The sequence below is a fragment of the Phalacrocorax aristotelis genome, chromosome Z (assembly GCF_949628215.1).
Source record: "Phalacrocorax aristotelis chromosome Z, bGulAri2.1, whole genome shotgun sequence".
NCBI lineage: Eukaryota > Metazoa > Chordata > Aves > Suliformes > Phalacrocoracidae > Phalacrocorax > Phalacrocorax aristotelis.
In genome coordinates this window covers 78,601,640-78,620,152 of record NC_134311.1, presented here as the reverse complement: position 1 = coordinate 78,620,152, position 18,513 = coordinate 78,601,640, and the positions used below count along the sequence as shown (strand labels likewise).

The 18,513-nt window shown below is 46.7% G+C and overlaps 2 protein-coding genes across 10 annotated transcripts in view; one reads left to right on the top strand and one right to left on the bottom strand.

The window, feature by feature from the left end:
- Positions 1–4,167, bottom strand: part of KATNAL2 (katanin catalytic subunit A1 like 2) — a 40,698-nt gene extending 36,531 nt beyond the window's left edge. Inside the window, exon 1 of one of the 4 annotated variants that reach the window (XM_075079767.1) lies at positions 3,981–4,167. In XM_075079767.1, coding sequence (XP_074935868.1) covers positions 3,981–4,031 — 51 coding nt within the window. In that variant the 5' untranslated portion in view covers positions 4,032–4,167. The remainder of the gene's footprint in view (positions 1–3,980) is intronic. The other 3 variants (XM_075079769.1, XM_075079768.1, XM_075079770.1) reach the window with 3 other exon arrangements.
- Positions 4,168–11,527: 7,360 nt separating this feature from the next.
- PIAS2 (protein inhibitor of activated STAT 2) overlaps positions 11,528–18,513 on the top strand; it is a 35,784-nt gene continuing 28,798 nt past the window's right edge. For all 6 annotated transcript variants that reach the window (XR_012657893.1, XR_012657891.1, XR_012657892.1 and 3 more), the window contains exon 1: positions 11,528–11,648. Coding sequence is in view for 3 of the 6 variants with exons in the window: in XM_075078335.1 (XP_074934436.1) it covers positions 11,625–11,648 (24 nt within the window). In the remaining 3 variants the exon portion in view is untranslated. The remainder of the gene's footprint in view (positions 11,649–18,513) is intronic.

Sequence of the window (18,513 nt, the reverse complement as noted above, 5' to 3'; positions counted from 1 at the left end):
CCTTCAGGGTTGTGCATGCACACGGAGCAATTTGGAAGGAAAGGGGACTATTAAACTCTCAAGGGAAAAATATCAAGCATGCAGAAGAAATCTCGAGGCTGTTGGAGGCGGTCTAACTTCCTGAGAAAGTGGCAATCATGCACATTAAGGCACACCAGAAAGTGAGCTCAGAATTGGAAAAAGGAAATGAGCTAGCGGATAGAGAGGCAAAACAAATACCCAAAACAGAGGTAACAATGGAAGGAGCTCTGGTTCCTGATGGGCAAATTTCTCTAGAAGGTAAGCCCAAATATACCAAGGAGGATCAGAAGCTTATCACAGATTTGGAAGGGTCGTATAACGAAGAAGGGTAGGTCCACACCCTGCAGGGAAAATTAATCATTCCATCTTGTTTAATATGGCATTTAATAAGAGAGTAACATAGAAAAAGGCATTGGGGGACAGAAGCTCTATATAAATATTTAGAGAAATTGTGGCCAGAAATTTATACAGTACAGTAAGACAGGTGACTCAGCAGTGTGATCTTTGTCTCCAGACTAATCCTAAGAATAACCCCAGGCCAGAAATGGGCCAGATTGGGAAAGGCAATGGGCCTGGACAACAATGGCAGATTGATTTTACAGAACTCCCAAGAAAAGGGGGGTATCAGTATTTACTGGTATTAACTGATACCTTTTCAGGTTGGCCAGAAGCATTTCCAACCAGAACAGCCAAGGCTTGGGAGGTAACTAAAATATTAGTACAAGAGATAATACCATGCTTTGGGGTTCCAGCTACCATATCTTCTGACAGAGGACCACATTTTACCTCAAAAGTGGTACAACAAATCAGCAACCATTTGGGTATAGATTGGCAGCTTCATACCCCATATCACCCTCAATCGAGTGGCCAAGTGGAAAAATTAACCACTTAAACAGCAAACTGGGACAAGAGGCAAATTTGACCTGGCCTCAGTCTCCCCCTTTAGCCCTTTTGTGCATATGAACAAGACCAAGGGCAAAAGGACTGAGTCCCTTTGAAATCTTGTACGGAAGACCCTATGGGATACAGGGAGGAATATCAATACAAGCTGGGGATGAAATCATAACTTCCTATATGGTGGCATTGGGCAAACAGCTCAATAAAATCAGAAAGCATGTAGTTGGGGCTCAAGGTAGGGGTTTAGATGGACCTGTGCATAATATCCAGCCTGGAGATTATGTGTACATAAAGTCTCTTGCAGAAAAAACTTGGGAACCACAGTGGAAAGGACCATTCCAGGTACTCCTCACCTCCTTTACAGCAATCAAGATCAAAAAGCAGAGTGCCTGTATACATCACACTCAGGTGAAGAAAGCACCATGAAAGGTTTGGACTTCTGAAGTCCAGGGACCCTTGAAGCTCAAACTGCGGAGGTAGAATGTGGATTAAGATTTGCGTAATCCTGATAGATCTACAGGCAATTAGCATAGCTACCTGGCAAGAAATTTCGTACGTACAATTGACACAGAATATTACTCAAATTATAAACAAGACCGATCATTGGGTTTATACTCAAATGTGAAGGCACTCTCGTCATGGAATGCCCTTATAGGTATCCCATTGCCACTAATTATCTCTTGGACAGATTACACTTTCTGGCAAAATACTACTCTCAGGAAAGATCCCCACAGCAAGTGGGGCCAGGGGTTGGGAATGAAAACAGTAACAGCCAATACCTCAGGAGACCACTGCCTGGTAAGCTCAAGAAATGGCATGTTTGTTGGAGAATATTCAAATTGCAATGAATCCATCTCATTGAACATGACAAATATTGACCCAGCATTCCAGTCACTTAATTATACTGGCCTCCCAGTTCCTCTAGGGACAGGGTGGTATTGGTTGTGTGGTACAGCAGCTTGGAAGACTTTGCCTCTGGGGTGGCGGGGAGCAGGTACTGTAGGCGCCCTGATCCCAACATCACTATTATTGATAAAACAACACAGAATCCCTTGAGAAGAGGACGGAGAGCCACTTTAATCAGAAACCGAAGAATGAATAACCCCTTAATAGAAAGGCCGACAGGCTACCATAGCTTTGTGCGGTGTCTAATTCCATCCCTGGGGGTTAGCGAGTTGGAGAAGGCCATAGTAAACATCTCGGCTGTAATAAAGATAATTGAGAATAAAACTGCAGACGCCATCAGGGCACTCCAAGAAGAAACTACTGATTTATCAAAAATAGTATCACAAAATCATATGGCCCTAGACTTATTATTAGCCTCACAGGGAGGGGTATGCACAGTAGTCAATGCCAGCTCTTGCACATATGTAGACCAAAGTGGGCAAATTGCTGCTGACATACAGGGGATCACAGAACAATCAAAATTTCTACATAGAGTAACTCAAGCCAACACATCCTGGGAGTTTTTTGAGCTATGGGAAAAACTAACTTCTTGGTTCCCAAATTTAATATGGCTAAAACAGTTATTTGTTACTATAATAATCATTATAGTCTTATCCATAGTCCTTTGCATAGCAGTGCAAGGTGCCTTATGGTGTTTCCGGAGTACAGGAGATTCCTACAGTGAATGGAAAAAGAACCAACTGTGACGAAGACTAGAATCTGGCAAATACTTTCAGAATGTTAGATAAAGAAACATTGTATTAGAATATCAGGATAAGAGTATTAGATAAATGAAACACTGTATTAGATTGTGGTGTGGTAAAACAATTTACTAACTCTGTAGAAAAGGAGGGACTGAAAAGGGGAAAACAAAAGTTAACTGTACTATTGCTGAATGCTTATCCAGCTGAAAGTTAATTGTTGTGGAACGCTTATCTAGCCACTGTGTAAAATAATTAGCAAGGAGGCCTGGAATCCACCTGCGAAGGACAAATTCCTGATAAGGATAGAAAATTATCTCAAGAACCAGCGAAAACCGACTTTGCAGTTTGGACAAGTGTCAAGGGATAACTGAGTCTGCGCCAAACCAAAAGGTTACTAGCGGTAACGAAGAGCAGCCAGCAGCCTTCATCTTTACGACCCGCAACAACCACCACAAGCAGGCACTGCACAAGCTCAGTTGGGAAAGATTTATGGAAATAACTTTTTTTTGGCCGATTTTAATACAAAGCATGGAAAGGTCATGCATATGTATAGGCGTATTGGGAAATCTTATGTATATGTAATGCTTTACTGTATAAATCCAAGACAAACCATCACGCAGGCACGCACGACTTCGGTGGGACTGCCCCCCCGTGCTGCCCAGCGCTGAACAAACATGCCTACTTTAGAGTCTTACACATTGTGGAGTCCGCTTTCCGCACGTCAACGTGACATAACCTCAAACTCAGAACCCCTCCCAAAACTATCTTTTTGTGAGTAGTCCTGCCCTACACACACAGTCGGGGGTTGTGTGCACAGACAGAGCACCCAACGTCTTTCTGCGAAGGATTTTTAGCAGTTCTGCAGCGTAGCCCTACAGTCTATCTTCCTCCAGTTGAATTTGGCCAGCAGATGGAAGCAAAAGAACAAGTTAAGAAATTTAGCAAAACCCTTCTCATTCTGCGCTTCCTGGAACTCGACCCATCCTTGGGACGGAGACTCGGTGAGACTGTACAGCCGTGACCTATGGAAACGGGAGCTGAAGGAGGAAGGAATACCGTCTTGTGCCCTTTTGCTCTACCTGGCAGGAGGGACGGGGGCTGAGGAAAGCCGGGTGTCCTGCCCTGCCCTGAGGAGCCGGCAGGACAAGGAACACGTCCTTCCTGCAAAGGGAAGGGAAGCGGGAGCCGTGGGAAACCGCAACCCTTAAGGAGAGCCAGGACCACCATCACGCCGGTAACCCTGCAGGCCTCCAGGCACAGCCCTCCCCACGCACGTTCACTCCCTCCGCGCCCGCCATATCACCGCCGGCTCCCCCAGGCGCCTGCGCGCCACGGCGCCGCGCATGCGCAGAAGCGCACACCAAATTTCCATGGCAACGGTGACGCGCGGCCACCCGTCCTGCCCGTTCTTACCGCCTCCCTCGCCTGGTAGGTGGTTCTCAGCATTTGGCAGCAGAGCTCCATCGGGGCGGGCAGCGGGCCGGGACACTGGCGGGTACAACTCACAGCGACGTCCCGCCAGCGCCCGGTCCCGCACCCCGCGGAAGCCGGCCGGCGCTGAGAGGGAGAGGCCCGCCCTACCTCTCTCACTCAGCCAATCGAGACGCCGAAGGATGAAAGTGCCTGAAAAGATATCCAATCACGAGTACAGTAGGTGGCCGTTTAGAGGATGGACCAATCAAGATGGGGAGGAGAGGCGGGACTGTAGTAGCGCCGGCCAATCGCCTCTAGCCTCACCTGAGCGGGCAGGCGGAGTAGTTAGCTGGGCGGGGAAGGGAGCGGTGAGGGTTTGGACGGCAGCGGATCAAACGAAACCCTGCCCAGCATAGCCTAGCCCACTGTTACACATGTCCAGCTCGCTCAGACAGCCGGGGTGCCCAGAGAAGAAGCAGAGCGTGGTCTGCCCCTCGCATTAAGGATGGTGGTGGGCCTTAAAATGGAGGCTGCCAGCATGCTGGCACTGAGGGAACTGTGGGGCTGTGAAGGGCCCTCTTCAGAGCACTGAAAGCTATTGTTGAAGTCGGTTGCCTGATCTCTGCAGCCACCTGGGTTCACGATGTGAAGTATTGGTGGGATGAATTGTGCCTGTTGGATATTGTTTGGCTTCAGTCCAGCAGGAGGAGAATATTAGAAAAAGTCCCTGAAAATTCATGAAAATGAAGTTAGAGCATGTAAAGGGCTTGCTTGGTGGTAGCCACAACAGGGCATGAAGTGGGACAGCAATGGTCAAAACAAGGAAGAACTCTTATGTTCTGGAAATGCCCTGTCCTCTGGTACGTGAGCTCTTCCCAGCCAGGCAGCGGCAGGTGCAAGCTCTCCCACGTCCTGCCTGTTGGAGACCAACAGCTACTCAGTTCAACCAGCTGCTCCTGGACAGGGTAATTACCAGGTTTTTCACATCCATGCTGTGCTACCCTTGCTTAGCATCCTCAAAACTGTGTTCTGCAGACTGCCAGACTTTCCTCCAAACACTGCCTTCTAAATATAATGGTCAATACAACTCATGAATGTTTCTCCAGGCCTTTTCTTAAACCTTCACAAACTAGTATATGCCAACACAAGCTTTCTGTTCCCTCAAGCTCCCCTTTGCGAAGTATCTCCAACCACACATACCTCTTACAACCCTTCTCTCTCCTTCTGATATATCTGAATCTGAAGGATGTCCTAAGCAAAACCAGGACTTCAGCGTATGTTAACTGCTCAGTTACTCACGCTGTAAATGTAATGTACTTCCATCCTGTTAAGTATGTAATTTAATAGACATCTTTTTAATTAAATTTGTCCCATAAAACATGAAGTTTTCAGAGTGGATCAGATTAATATTCCATGGTCAGATCATGGTTCATGCAGGCCAAACAAAATGATAAGTGTGTGGTTCTTTTGAGTAAATTCCTTGTAATACTCTCAGCAACTCATAGAATCAAAGATTCATAGAATCATTAAGGTTGGAAAAGGTCTCTGGGATCATCAAGTCCAACCCCCAACCCAACACCCCCAGGCCTCCTAAACCATGGCCCCAAGGGACATGTCTGCACGTCCTTTGAACCCCACCAGGGACGGTGACTCCCCCACCTCTCTGGGCAGCATGTGCCAGGGCCTGACCGCTCTGGCAGGGAAGGCATTTCCCCTCATCTCCAACCTAAACCTCCCCTGGCGCAGCTCGAGGCCGTTCCCTCTCGTCCTGTCCCTGGTGACTTGGGAGCAGAGACCAGCCCCCCCCTCACTCCAGCCCCTCTCAGGCAGCTGCAGAGAGCGAGAAGGGCTCCCCTCAGCCCCCTCTTCTCCAGGCTAAACCCCCCCAGCCCCCTCAGCCGCCCCCCAGCACACTTGTGCTCCAGACCCTGCCCCAGCCCCGCTGCCCTTCTCTGGACACGCTCCAGCCCCGCTGCCCTTCTCTGGACACGCTCCAGCCCCTCCAGGGCCTTCTTGTCCCGAAGGGCCCAAACCTGAGCCCAGCATTCGAGGTGGGGCCTCCCCAGTGCCGAGCACAGGGACCCCATCCCTGCCTGGCTCCTGCTGGCCACACCATGGCTGACATAAGCCTGGGGGCTGGTGGCCTCCTCGGCCACCTGGGCACTGCTGGCTCATGCCCAGCTGGCTGTTAGCCAGCACCCGTAGGGATAGGCAAGCAAAACTAATGAACATGTATTTCATCATCAGAACTGATTGGCATGCAAAAATGAAGAACAAATCTGATTTCTAATCTACATTTTGTCTTTATATAATATATATATCTACTGAGTCTGACATCACATTAGTTAATATAACTTCACTGTATGTCTTGACGTAAAAGAAGGTTATTTCCCATCTAAGCTCTCTCTTGTTAATTAGCTGCAGAGAAAATGCAGATACAAAGCACCAAGTACAATTCCTTTCCAATAAACAGAGTAAGTGTCCAACTTGGAACATCTTGTCTGTAAGCAGAGCCCGTATTTTTGTGGGCAGCAGAGCAATTAAGGGTGCCTGTGAGCCTTCATGCTCTGGCAGCTCCAGACCTAACCCAAGAGGGGTGCAGGCATTGAGCAGCACCCCATTACATTTTTGCCATCCACCTTCTTTAGCGTTACATTACAAAATAAATGGCTTTGGGATAGGAAAGATGATGGAGAAGCCTCAGGCCAGACTCATAACGTTCTTTCCTTTAAACACAGCACATAAAAAACCTTACCTTCAACCCTGTCGTTTATTGCTGCTTGGAATTTAGTTTTCTATTAGCAGCTGGCCAAGCAGCACAGGAGTTTGTTGAGGTATAATGCTGATAAGTGTAATTGGGGGAATGCTGGGAGCAGCTGTAGGGCGGAGGGGTTTTTTTTGTTGTTTTGTTTTTAGCTATCTGCAGTGTTTATGTGGGAAGCAAGGACAGTTTATTGAGATGATTAGATATTGCTATTTCAGTAGGTAACACAGCTGTGGGAAGAGTCACGGCTTGCATGGACATACTGTGCACAGTCCTAGAAAGACTGGTTGAAGCTCAGGTGTTTTTTCCTAACAAGTTCCACTCAATCTAGGGGCCAGGATGCTTAGCACCTATAGGCTCCCTTCTTACCCTAATTAGAGCCTCTTATGAAAACAAACTAATTTGCATGGTAATATCCTACTGGATGGGAGCTTGAAGTGGCTGCCTTGATGAAGGGTAGGTTGTCTGCTTCTCTGATGGTTGGTGCTGTACTGAGTTTTAAAGCTTGCCTGGAAAAATCAGACGGAACTCATGGGGAGAGAGTGGGAAATGCGTTAAGAGCTACAGCAGAGGATTGTGAGAGGAGGAAGAAGAATGATAGAAAACACAGGCCCAAGAACCTGGAAGAATGTCTGCCCCTTGAGGTAGGTTTTTTGAAAGCTTGGTAGAAAGTAAAATGGTGGCAAGGATGAAACTTTGGTACATGGCTAAGATGGCCTGGTATCTGGGGAGAGTAAGTTTGGAGTTGATGCCTGTGTGAGGAGTTTCAGAAAGCCAGCAGGACTCTGAGGAACTGGAGCAAAAAGGGAGACTGCTTCCAGTTGCTGAAAAAACTAGAAGAGGGGGATTTGAGAGAAATCTTGGTGTGGAGATAAGGGAGTGGGAGAGGATAGGCCTGTGCCCTGTGCTTCTGTAGAGTAGGAACCAAGGAAAAAAGCGTGAGGAGGACCAGAAGTATGGAGTATATGTTTTTTTTTTCAAGGGTGTAGCCCCAGTGATGAGTAGGAGAGAAGTTGTGAGGGAAAGCTGGGGCTGGGGGCAAATATAATTAAGAACTCTTTTCTTCAAGCAAAAAATTAAGGTAAGCTAATATGTAAACTCTGATTATCTTACACATGTGAGGTGTTAAAACATGAGCTATAATCTTTTTGCTCTTATCCCAGTAGATATTGTGGATGAAACAAATGAGAACTTTGAAAGCTGGGCTTGTGAAGTGAGAGGTGAGTGTATAAGAGAAACAAAATGTCCAGCTCTGATGTGAGCTTGAATGTTGATGTCTTTCTCAGTGTATTTGAAGGAAGAAACATGTGAGGGTGTGCTGAAGAGAGAAAGGTTTGGTCTGGTGTGTGCTTTTCATGACCCTAACCTGCAGCTTGCCCCTTTAGCCTGGTATTGAATTGCAGGGAAAAAGAAATGTTTGATGGACTGAGAGTCAAACTTGCACAGCGGTGTGGCAGATGGCACGCTTTACTTGGCCACGAATTACTGGTTTTGACTAACAAAAGAAGTTTGAAATTAATAGAGTCCTTGTTTTAATCTTCAAGGAAATTACTAAGACCAAGCACAGACCAGTTTATGCAGAGAAGGACTATCTAGCTGTGGTTATGGTTAAAAAATTTAGCCGATCTAAGAGTTTATCTTGAATTAGCTAATGGTAAATTGAAAGGAAAGCGTGCCTCAAAAGTATACTGAAGAATTACTGCTAATTATGTGAATTACTGAGTTCCAGTGTATCCAGATGTTGTAGCGGTGTTCAGTGACCATAGCCAGTGTGTACGGCAGGCATTGCTACCCTGTCTAAAAGCTCAGCTATTTGTTCCCAAAACTGTCTGCCAGAATGCCTCCTCAGAGCCTGCTGCCGACATGGCCCAGCTGTTGGCCCATTAAGGTGCTTGGTTCTGGTGTAGCGCGCTCGTCTTTATTCCAAGATATCTTATGGCTGTAATTACCGCTCTGACACTCTCAATTGTGCAAAAACTGCTGCCGTTTGGTTAATACGAGCAAATATCACAGAATCCCAGAATCCCAGGTTGAAAGGTACCTCAGTAATCATCTAGTCCAAACTTTCTAGGAAGAGCAGAGTCTAAACAAGATGGCCCAGCGCCCTGTCCAGCCATCTCTTGAAGGTGTCCAACATGGCTGAGTCAACCACTTCCCTGTGGAGATTATTCCAATGGTGACTGTCCTCACTGTGAAAAATTTCCCTCTCGTGTCTAATCGGAATCTCCCCAAGAGCAACTTGTGTTCATTCCCCTCTGTCCTCTCCATGGGACTCATGTAAAAAGGGAGTCTCCATCTTCTTTGTAGCTGCCCCTTAAGTACTGGTACATGGCAATGAGATCCCCTCTGAGCCTCCTCTTCTCAAGGCTGAACAAACCCAGCTCTCCCAGCCTATCCTCCTATGGCAGCTTCCCAGTCCTTTGATCATCTTGGTGGCCCTTCTCTGGACCCCTTCCAGCCTGGCCACATCCTTTTTGTACAGCAGGGACCAGAACTGCACACAGCACTCCAGGTGTGGCCTGACAAGTGCAGAGTAGAGTGGGATAATGACTTCTTTATCTCTGCTGGTGATGCCCTTTTTGATGCAACCCAGCATCCTGTTGGCCTTCTTGGCCGCAGCAGCCACTGTTAGCTCATGCTGAGCTTCCTGCCCACCAGGACCCCCAGGTCCCTTTCCACAGAGCTGCTCTCCAGCCAGGTGGATCCCAGTCTGTGCTGCACTCCTGGATTATGTTTGTCTAGGTGCATGATCTTACACTTGTCCTTGTTGAACTTCATAAGGTTCTTGCTGGCCCACTCTTCCAGCCTCTCCAGGTCTCCCTGCAGAGCAGCTCTCCCTTCTGGAGTGTCTACTTCCCCACCCAACTTGGTGTCATCTGCAAACTTCATCAGGCTACACTTGATGCCGTTGTCCAGATCACTTATAAAGATGTTGAATAACACTGGGCCCAATCTTGATCCCTGGGGGACCCCATTAGTGACAGGTTGCCACTTGGAGAAGGAGCTATTTACCACCACCCTTTGGGTGCGGCCTGTCAGCCAGTTCCCCACCCACTGCACAGACCACTTGTCTAGGCCATAACACATCAATTTCTCCAGGAGGAGACTATGGGGGACCGTATCAAAGGCCTTGGAGAAGTCCAGGTAGACAATGTCCACTGCCAGTCCCATGTCAACCAGGCAAGTCCCTTTGTCATAGAAGGCCACCAGGTTTGTCAAGCACGATCTGCCTTTAGTGAAGCCATGTTGGCTTTTCCCAATCACGTGCTTCAATTGACTTGTGATGGCCCCCAGGGGGATTCGTTCCATAGCCTTACTTCAATCGCTGGGAAAGTTGATGGGCCTATAGTTACCCGGATCCTCCCTCGAGCCCTTCTTGTAGATAGGGGTAACATTTGCCTTCCTCCAGTCCTCTGGGACATCCCCCGTTCTCCATGACTTCTCAAAGATTATGGAGAGCGGCCTTGCGATGATGTCAGCCAGCTCTCTCAACACCCTCGGGTGGATGGCGTCAGGGCGCATTGATTTGTGGGGGTCAAGCTCCTGTTCATATACTAACTCTTCCTTCACCCACGGTGGGTCGGTGTTTGGTTCAATTGTGAATTTTGGTCCCAAAGCCTGGGACCCTACAGTGCTGGTAAAGACAGAGGTGTAGACGGTGTTGAGGACCTCTGCCTTTTCTGCATCATTCGTGATTGATTCTCCTTTTCTGTTTAACTGTGGGCCTATGTTTTCCTTCTTTTACTGCTTGTAGTTGACATGTCTGAAGAACCCTTTCTTGTTATTTTTTTATGTCTACAGCCAGTTTCAATTCAAATTGGGATTTTTGCTTTTCTGGCTGCGTCTCTGCACTCTCTGGCAGTGCCCTTGTAGTTCTCGGCGGATAATCCTCCACTTCTCCATTTCTGGTGTGCTTCCCTTTTGGATTTGAGTAGACCCAGGAGGTCTACTCAATAAAATATATTCTGTTTCAGACTTTTTTTTTTTTCTGAATGTCTCTCTTCAGCTTCTTGTTTGAGTCGGTTTGGCCGCTTGCCTGTTTGTTGGCTCAATCTTTGCCTTTTTTTCTTGCAATAAATCAGTTGTTTGGTTTAATGGCCTAGTTGCCAATGAAACTGAATATTGTGACTAGGTAATTATTGTGACTAGATAATGATCTCTGGCTGCTTTTGCAAATAATATTCTCAGCTGCACCTCAACATTTGTTTTTCTGTAAATGTCTCAACATTTCCCTTTCAGCAGGAAACCCATTATCCAGTTCTGAAGCTTACTGCCAGTGACATTTTTGCTTAGTTTTTATATTAATAAAATGTGTCACATCATCATTATCAAACAAATTATGAGAAAGTTTTTAATGAGACGGATAAAATGGAGAAAACTATCGAGTCACAGCTCAAGTCTGACCTTTCAATTTAAGAGGGTTGAAGACTCACTCTTTTGCTGTTCTGCCTTTATTTTGTGAATAATTCTGTTTAACCGCTGAGCGAGCAAATCCTCGGCGGTGTTAATTACAGGGAGCGGGAAAACGGGGCTCCCGGCGGGAATGGCCCCTTCTCATCACACCGTCCCCCTCAGCCCTGGGCTTCCCCGCCCGCCCTGAGGGGGCCGCCTCTCCCCTGCTGCCCCGCGGGCTGGAGGGGCCGGGCTCGGCGGGGGCGCTGCGGGACGGTACCTTTGGCGGGGTGCGGGGGTGTATGAGCTCAAAAAATGCTGTTTTTCCCTCAGGATTGCCGGCGGGCGGAGAAGCGTGGAGAGGCCGCCCCTCCCTCTTCCCGCGTCGCGCCGCCCTCCCGCGTCACGTGCCGGGAGCGCTCGGAGTGTGCAGGATGGTGGTGGCGGCTGCGACCGGCGACGGCGGCGGCAGCAGCAGCGGGTAGAAAATGGCGGATTTCGAGGAGCTGCGGGTAAGGAGGGGGAGACGTGGGATAAGATCTCGCCCGGCCCTTCCCGCGGAGTGGGGACACGAGGCCCCTCACCCCCCGACCCTCGGACTTCCCTCCTGGGGAGCCCCCGCCGCGCCCCTCGGTGCTTGCCGGGGAACCGGGGGCAGGGGTACAGTGATCCGTCGGCGCCTCCCGCTGAGGCGGCGGATCGTAACGGCGGCCCGGAAACCACCGGGGCCCCGCGGTTGCCTGCACCTTCCCTGGGGAGGAAGCGCGGCAGCCCCGAAAGGCTGGCGGGGGGCGTCGGGAGCCGGCGGCGCTGCCCGAGAACAGCCCTGTCACTGCCCCGGCGCGGGGGGAGGCCCCTTTCCACCTCCGCCGTGTGGGTTGCGATGGCGGTGGGGTGCCCTTCCACCCCACCCCGACATTTTAAAAGCCGTTTCGGGTGTTGCGTGAGGGCCAGCCGGGCCCCGGGCCGGTACTGGAGGCTCGCATGGCGCCCTGGGGAGGGCGGGGCGCCGCGGTGCCCGTACTGCCCACTGAGGGGGGATGCCGAATAGTTACAGGATTTTTGCAAATATTAATCATTACTGATTCTTTTTTTTTTTTAGATTCGTTAAGTGCTTTCTCACCGGCAAAACCGTGCCTGTGAAGCATGAGATCCAGTATTTCTTTTCAGACCTGTTTTGTCTTCAATTGAATGTCTTTTATATTGCACTCGTGGACTTTCTGTAACAGATTTTTCAGTGGAGGGGGTGGCCTTTCATATTTTAACGTGTGTACACAAAGAGCTGACTACATAGTTCCTGGTTTTCCTTATGTTTCTTGAACAATCTGTGAGTATCTTTGTTCAGAAGGAGAATGTTGTCCTTCTGCAGCATCCACACCTGCATAAGTGCCACCGAGGGAATACTACATGCATGCTGAACCCCCACCCCTCCCTGCCCCCAACCTAGACTTTCCTACAGCAGGAATAAAAGCCAGTTAAATAGGAATCACTGTGAGTTAGGCTTTAGTGTAGAGAAAGGTCTGATGGCTGAACTGACTGTAGTCTGACCAACAGTGGGAAATATGCTGTAGTTGCTGAGAATTTCCTATACTAAGGCTTCTTCCAGCACTGACACCACTTGGGTTGAAGTGGCGACTGTAGCGGAGCTGAGGAGCTCAGGGTATAAAAATCTCATGGAAAGAACTGAGTTTGTTTATTTGAGGACAACAGTGCTTTATGTCAATCTTAGGTTTGAGAAGGGTTGCTTTACTTTTTTCCTCAGTTACATGTTGGGTTTTTTTAACTTGTTTGTGTTTACATGTTTGCTTGTTTAGGGACCTCACTCATTTTCAGTGCTCTTTCCAAGGTGTCTCAAGGAGTGTAGCTCTATAGGTGGATAAACCCCCAGTGTTAACTTTGTAGCAGAGCTAACTCTTTCTAGTGTAGCTCCTCTTCTCCAGGCTTGAGCTGGAGCTGTGATCTGTTTTCCAAAGCCCTGTAATTGTTTATCTAGATATGAATAAGTATTAATAGACTCTGTCTAGGAATTGGGTACCTAAATACCTTTGAAATTATATATGCACCTGAGTTGCTTGCCAGAAGTAACACAGGAAGTATGGAGGAAAAGGGTTTCAGGCCAAATACAGCAGTGCCCTTTTGTCACTCAGAAGAATACATATCAGTAGTTAAAAAAAAAATATTAGTTTGAAGAAATGTCTTTTGATGTCCCTTTTCATCGAATTTGTAAACTGGAGTGCCTGTGAAATGAATCTGTTAGTCTGGAGCTTCTCTGAATGATCAACATCTGGCTGATAATAATTTGTGGTCCTTTTTGGGAAAGCTCTAGATATTTTCTTGGAAGATAATAAAGTAGACTGCCTTGTGTCTTCAAGGCCTTTACTGACTTTTTTTAAGAGTGTGCATTTGAATATATCTACTTGAATACCAGAAACTTGGTTTGAAGGTTTAAGTTTGGGGTTTTTTTCTTAGACAACCAATTCTCCCTGCTTTTGGCCAAAGAAGAGAGACACGCGTCCTGCCTGCGCCCCCTCCCCCCAGTAGATTTCATTAATTGACCTTTAGAAGTGATCTTAAATTGCTGCTTTATGGATTAACATATGGGGCATTTTTATGGCGGTATTGTTTGCTGCTCTCTTGTTGATTGCAATTTCCTGTAGAATGTGATCCTTACCTGCCTTATAAAAGGCCACTAGGGTAATTTGGAGAGTTGAATTTATTTTAGTAAATCGTTAGGAACTGATTAAAGGCAGGAGGTCAGGGTTTTCTCTTAAATCCTGTTTTTGAGGGAAACATGCAGGGTGAGATTTTTCTATTCTCAGGGTGAAGGATCATTTTAATATTTGTTAGTACTGTCCCTGCCATCCTCTCAATCTTCAGAGTAAAAATTCTGGGGAGCTATGACCGAAGGGTTATAACTCGGAGGCTATAGCGAAAGACAACAAAGAGACTCAAAGGAACCTGCTGTTACATCGTGCCTTTTGGAAACCTTTAGTTTTGTTAAAGGATTCAGAAGTAGCCGTAACCACAGTCACTGCTCTTCAAGATATTGGTCAAAACGTTCAGTAAAAGGCTTATCGTTCCAGACCTTCGGACTAACCCTTAATGAATTAGTGGTGTTTATTGAAATCTGTAGGTCACCAGTTTCTGGAATATCAGGGAGTTGCTGAGAAGATGTGGTGAGCACAACTGTATCTTTCTTGTATTTTTCAGAGACACTTTCCAGACCTGCTCTTCATAGGTATGTTTTTTTTAAATGTGGCTCATACTTTTATCCATAATCCTCATTCATGAGCAGTCCAATGAATGCCTGTGTAATCCCTTTGACATAGATGGACGTGGAACAGAAGTCAGCAATCTGGTGTGGAGGCCAGAGATGGCATGTAAACATGTTTTTGAACAGAATTGGCCTGGGAGTGGGGAACTGTGGCTCCTTCTGAGAGCCATCTGTGAGGAAGAACAATTCCAGCTCCCAACAAATTCCGAACTCAGAGATTTGGCTTGAAGCTGTGGTTTGCATACAGCAAAATACTGCAGATAAGTAATAATAAATAACCTATTCTCAGGGAGAGAAAGAAGACATCTCTTGGGTCCCATACATTTCTGCTGGCATCCTGACTCGAATTTGGAAATAAGTGATAGCTTATTTGGAAATAGGAGTGCACGCTGTCCTTGAAACGTTGCAGATCCCTAGTTTAGAAGATTACAAACTATGAGGCTGAAGCTGTTTTTAACTGTGTTTTGAAGTAATGTGTTCCATCTGAGGGGGGGATCTTTAGTTTTGGCGCAGGCATATTCATTTGCCTGTAATTTGTGTGACACTACAGGTGAGTTTCATGGCTGTTGCAGAGGGAGAAAAACCTCATTTTAGAGAGAAGAGATGGAAGTGGGCTCATATGTCCTATGTGGAAGGGGAGATTACACAAAACTTCCTGGAAAATCGGGGTTTATAAATGCTGAAAGCAAGTCCCACTTTTAATTTTTGCTCTTGCACAGCCAGTACTGAAGTTGTGCGATTCAGATGTCACTGTCTCCCATGACACCCTCTTAGGCAAGCTTAGGAAGTGTGGGTTAGATGAGTGGACAGTGAGGTGGGCAGAACTCACAGGATCACAATCAACAGGGCAGACTCTGGTTGGAGGCCTGTCACTAGTGGTGTTCCCCAGGGGTCTGTGCTGGGTCCAGTCCTGTTCAATATATTCATCAATGACCTGGATGATGGGACAGAGCGTCCCCTCAGCACGTTCACTGATGACACCAAGCTGGGAGGAGTGGCTGATGTACCAGAAGGCTGTGCTGCCATCCAGCGAGACCTGGACAGGATGGAGATCTGGGCCGAAGGGAAACTCATGGAATTCAACAAGAGCAAGTGCAAGGTCCTGCTCCTGGGGAGGAACAACCCCCCGCCCAGCACAGGTTGGGGGTGACCCACTGGAAAGTGGCTCTGCTGAGAGGCCCTGGGGGTGCTGGGGGGCAGCGAGGTGACCCTGAGCCAGCACCATGCCCTTGGGGGCGAAGAAGGCCAACGGTGTCCTGGGGTGCATGGAAAGGAGCGTGGCCAGCAGGGCAAAGGAGGTTCTCCTCCCCCTCTACTTTGCCCTAGTGAGGCCAGTTCTGGGCCTACGAGGTCAAGAAAGACAGTGAGCTACTGGAAAAAGTCCATCCGAGAGCTACCAAGATGCTCAGGGGCCTGGAGCATCTCCCTTGTGAGGAAAGGCTGAGAGACCCGGGCTTGTTTAGCCTGGAGAAGAGAAGCCTGAGGGGGGATCTCATCAATGCCTATAAATATCTGAAGGGCGGGTGTCAGGGCGATGGGGCCGGGCTCTTTTCAGCGGTGCCCAACGCCAGGCCAAGGGGCCACGGGCACAAGCTGGAACACGGGAAGTTCCACCTGAACATGAGGAGAAACCCCTTTGCTGTGCGGGTGCCAGAGCAGGGGCACAGGCTGCCCAGAGAGGCTGTGGGGTCCCTTCCCTGGAGACATTCGCCCCCCGCCTGGACGCGGTCCTGTTTGATATAGGAAGTAAATTTTGCATGTTGATCTGGGGTAAACTTAAAATGATGGACATAATAGATATTGAGAAGTTTGGTGATGTAGTGATCTTCTGGTTGCAGTTAACATTGAGTATATTAAATAAGATAACATCTGATAATATACTGTTATCTGGTATCTGTACATTATTTCCCTGTTCTTCCTGGATGTATACTCTGTTTTTCAGACCAGTGAGGCTTATTGTGGTACCTTAGAGGTTTGTTCTAGGTAGAATAATTAACAGTTAATGACCATGCTGAGATACAGTGATTGAGTGAGGAAGGAGATAATGTAGTTTAGGGTACTTAAAAAATGAGGTTGCAGTGAAATGGGACAAGCTTTGTTTTGAGTGTCTTGTGTGAAATGAACACAAGTATTTGATTTTGGATTTTCAGTTATATTAAGTGCATGCAACTTTGACTAATGCCTACTTTAGGAGCCAGGCTAGAGTTAGTCCAACAAAAAATCCCCGTAATACTGAGGACCTGATGGTCATGCTGTGTGCGCCAGCTGGTGTGTTCCTCAGAGCTGCTCTTGCTTTGCTGTACTACTTACACAGATTTAACTGGTGACATCTTCGTTCTTCCCCAGGATTTGCAGTTCTTTATCTGTTGTTCCATTAGTTTCTAGAATATGTTTATTTTTGTCTTTAGGGTCAGCATACAGGTCCTCAACCATCCCAAGGCACAAGTTGCTCTTTCTTACCAGTATTACACGTTTCTAGCCTACTGTAAATCAGCATGTATGCGATTTATTGCAAAAGATGTCACACGTGCTTCTCTGCTATAAGTGTCTAGAAAAGGGCTTAAAGTCAGGAGCGAGGGTTTGTGGGGTTGGTCCTTGCTGTGTCCCTTCCCGATATAGCCTTCAGACATGCCAGAAAACATCTGGAAGCCAGTGGGGCTGAAGCAGAGCTCTGTGGTGGAGACTGACTAGAACTTGGGAGTCAACTTGAATTGCTTCTGCAGGTTCAAGTGCAGGGTTCACTACTTGAGCACTTGCGGTTGCCCTAGAAGCTACAGTCGTCAGTGCTTATTGTAGACATGTCAGGAATTAATAGGCATTCTTGGTTACCTTTAATTCATATATGTATAGTACAATGATTGTTAAAATTGCAGGTGGCTTTGTCGGGGGGGGTGTAGATAATCACGTACCTCTTGTGTGAGATATGTTTGATGCCTTAATTTGCTCTGAAATAGGCCTGCCCTTAATTTGAGTGGTGTGTCAGCATATCCTGGTCTCCTTAACATCATCATCCCTGTGAAATGAATGCCATTCCAGATACACCTATGGCTTAATGCTTTAGATAGAACAATATTTCTGCTTATGAATCATAGTTGCTATAGTTTAACAATAAGAAACAAAAAAACCTGTGAAGCTTCTTATGACTTTCAAGTACAAATTTCAGCAGAAAAAATGTTTCTGGAATATAAAAGTACTTCAGTTACCCAGTCTGATTTCCTTCCTTCAAGTTCTGTCAAACTACTCTTTGTGTTCATGGAGAAACATTAAAAATAAAATGGCTTTGGTCTTCTGAGTTAAAAAAGCTTTTTATTGGGCTGTGCAGCTGTAAAGAACTTCTCAAGAGGAAATTGATGGCATTTACATGACACAACTTGAATGTCTAATCTTAATTCAGTGATGTGAAAAGCATGTTAATAGCTAGGCTGCAGCCTTCTGCAGTATTGCTTGAACCCCAAAAGAAAATAACTTGGTAGGGTTTGTTGGAATTAATATCGTGTCTTGCACTGTGAGTATAAATGCTTGTAATCATATGTCATGCCTCCATAAAACCTTGCTGATTATAACGAACGTCCACTCTGATATAGCTGTAAATGAAGTAATAAGCTAAAACATGTAGATCAGACTAGCTGTATTTTCATTCATATGTTGGTTGTTGCATTAAAGGGAATGTGGAATCAGCTTTAGGGAGAAAATATTAAAATGCCATTGTTTAATTACCTCCAGTAGAACTCAGTTTTTGCAAGACTTCTTTCAAAAGCATATGCAAGATTTTTGCATTGATGGACAAAACTGTTGTTTTTTATACTTCCAAGCATTTTTAATGGAGGTGTCAATTTAAAATCTTGCTGACTATGGTACTGAAGCCAGCCTGTGTCTTCTAATAAAATAAAATCCATCTTGTAACAAAATGCTAGTTTGTGGAATTTCCACTAAAACATTAGCTGTTTCAAGGCATGACTGACTGCACATTTCACCTTGATTAACTTGCAGGAATGCACAGAAGGCAGCAGGCAGGGTAATAGACAGTATTTTGCAATACACGCCGTTTCCTTAATCTTCATGTAAAGGATTATTTTATTCATTTGCATTCTGATGATGGAATC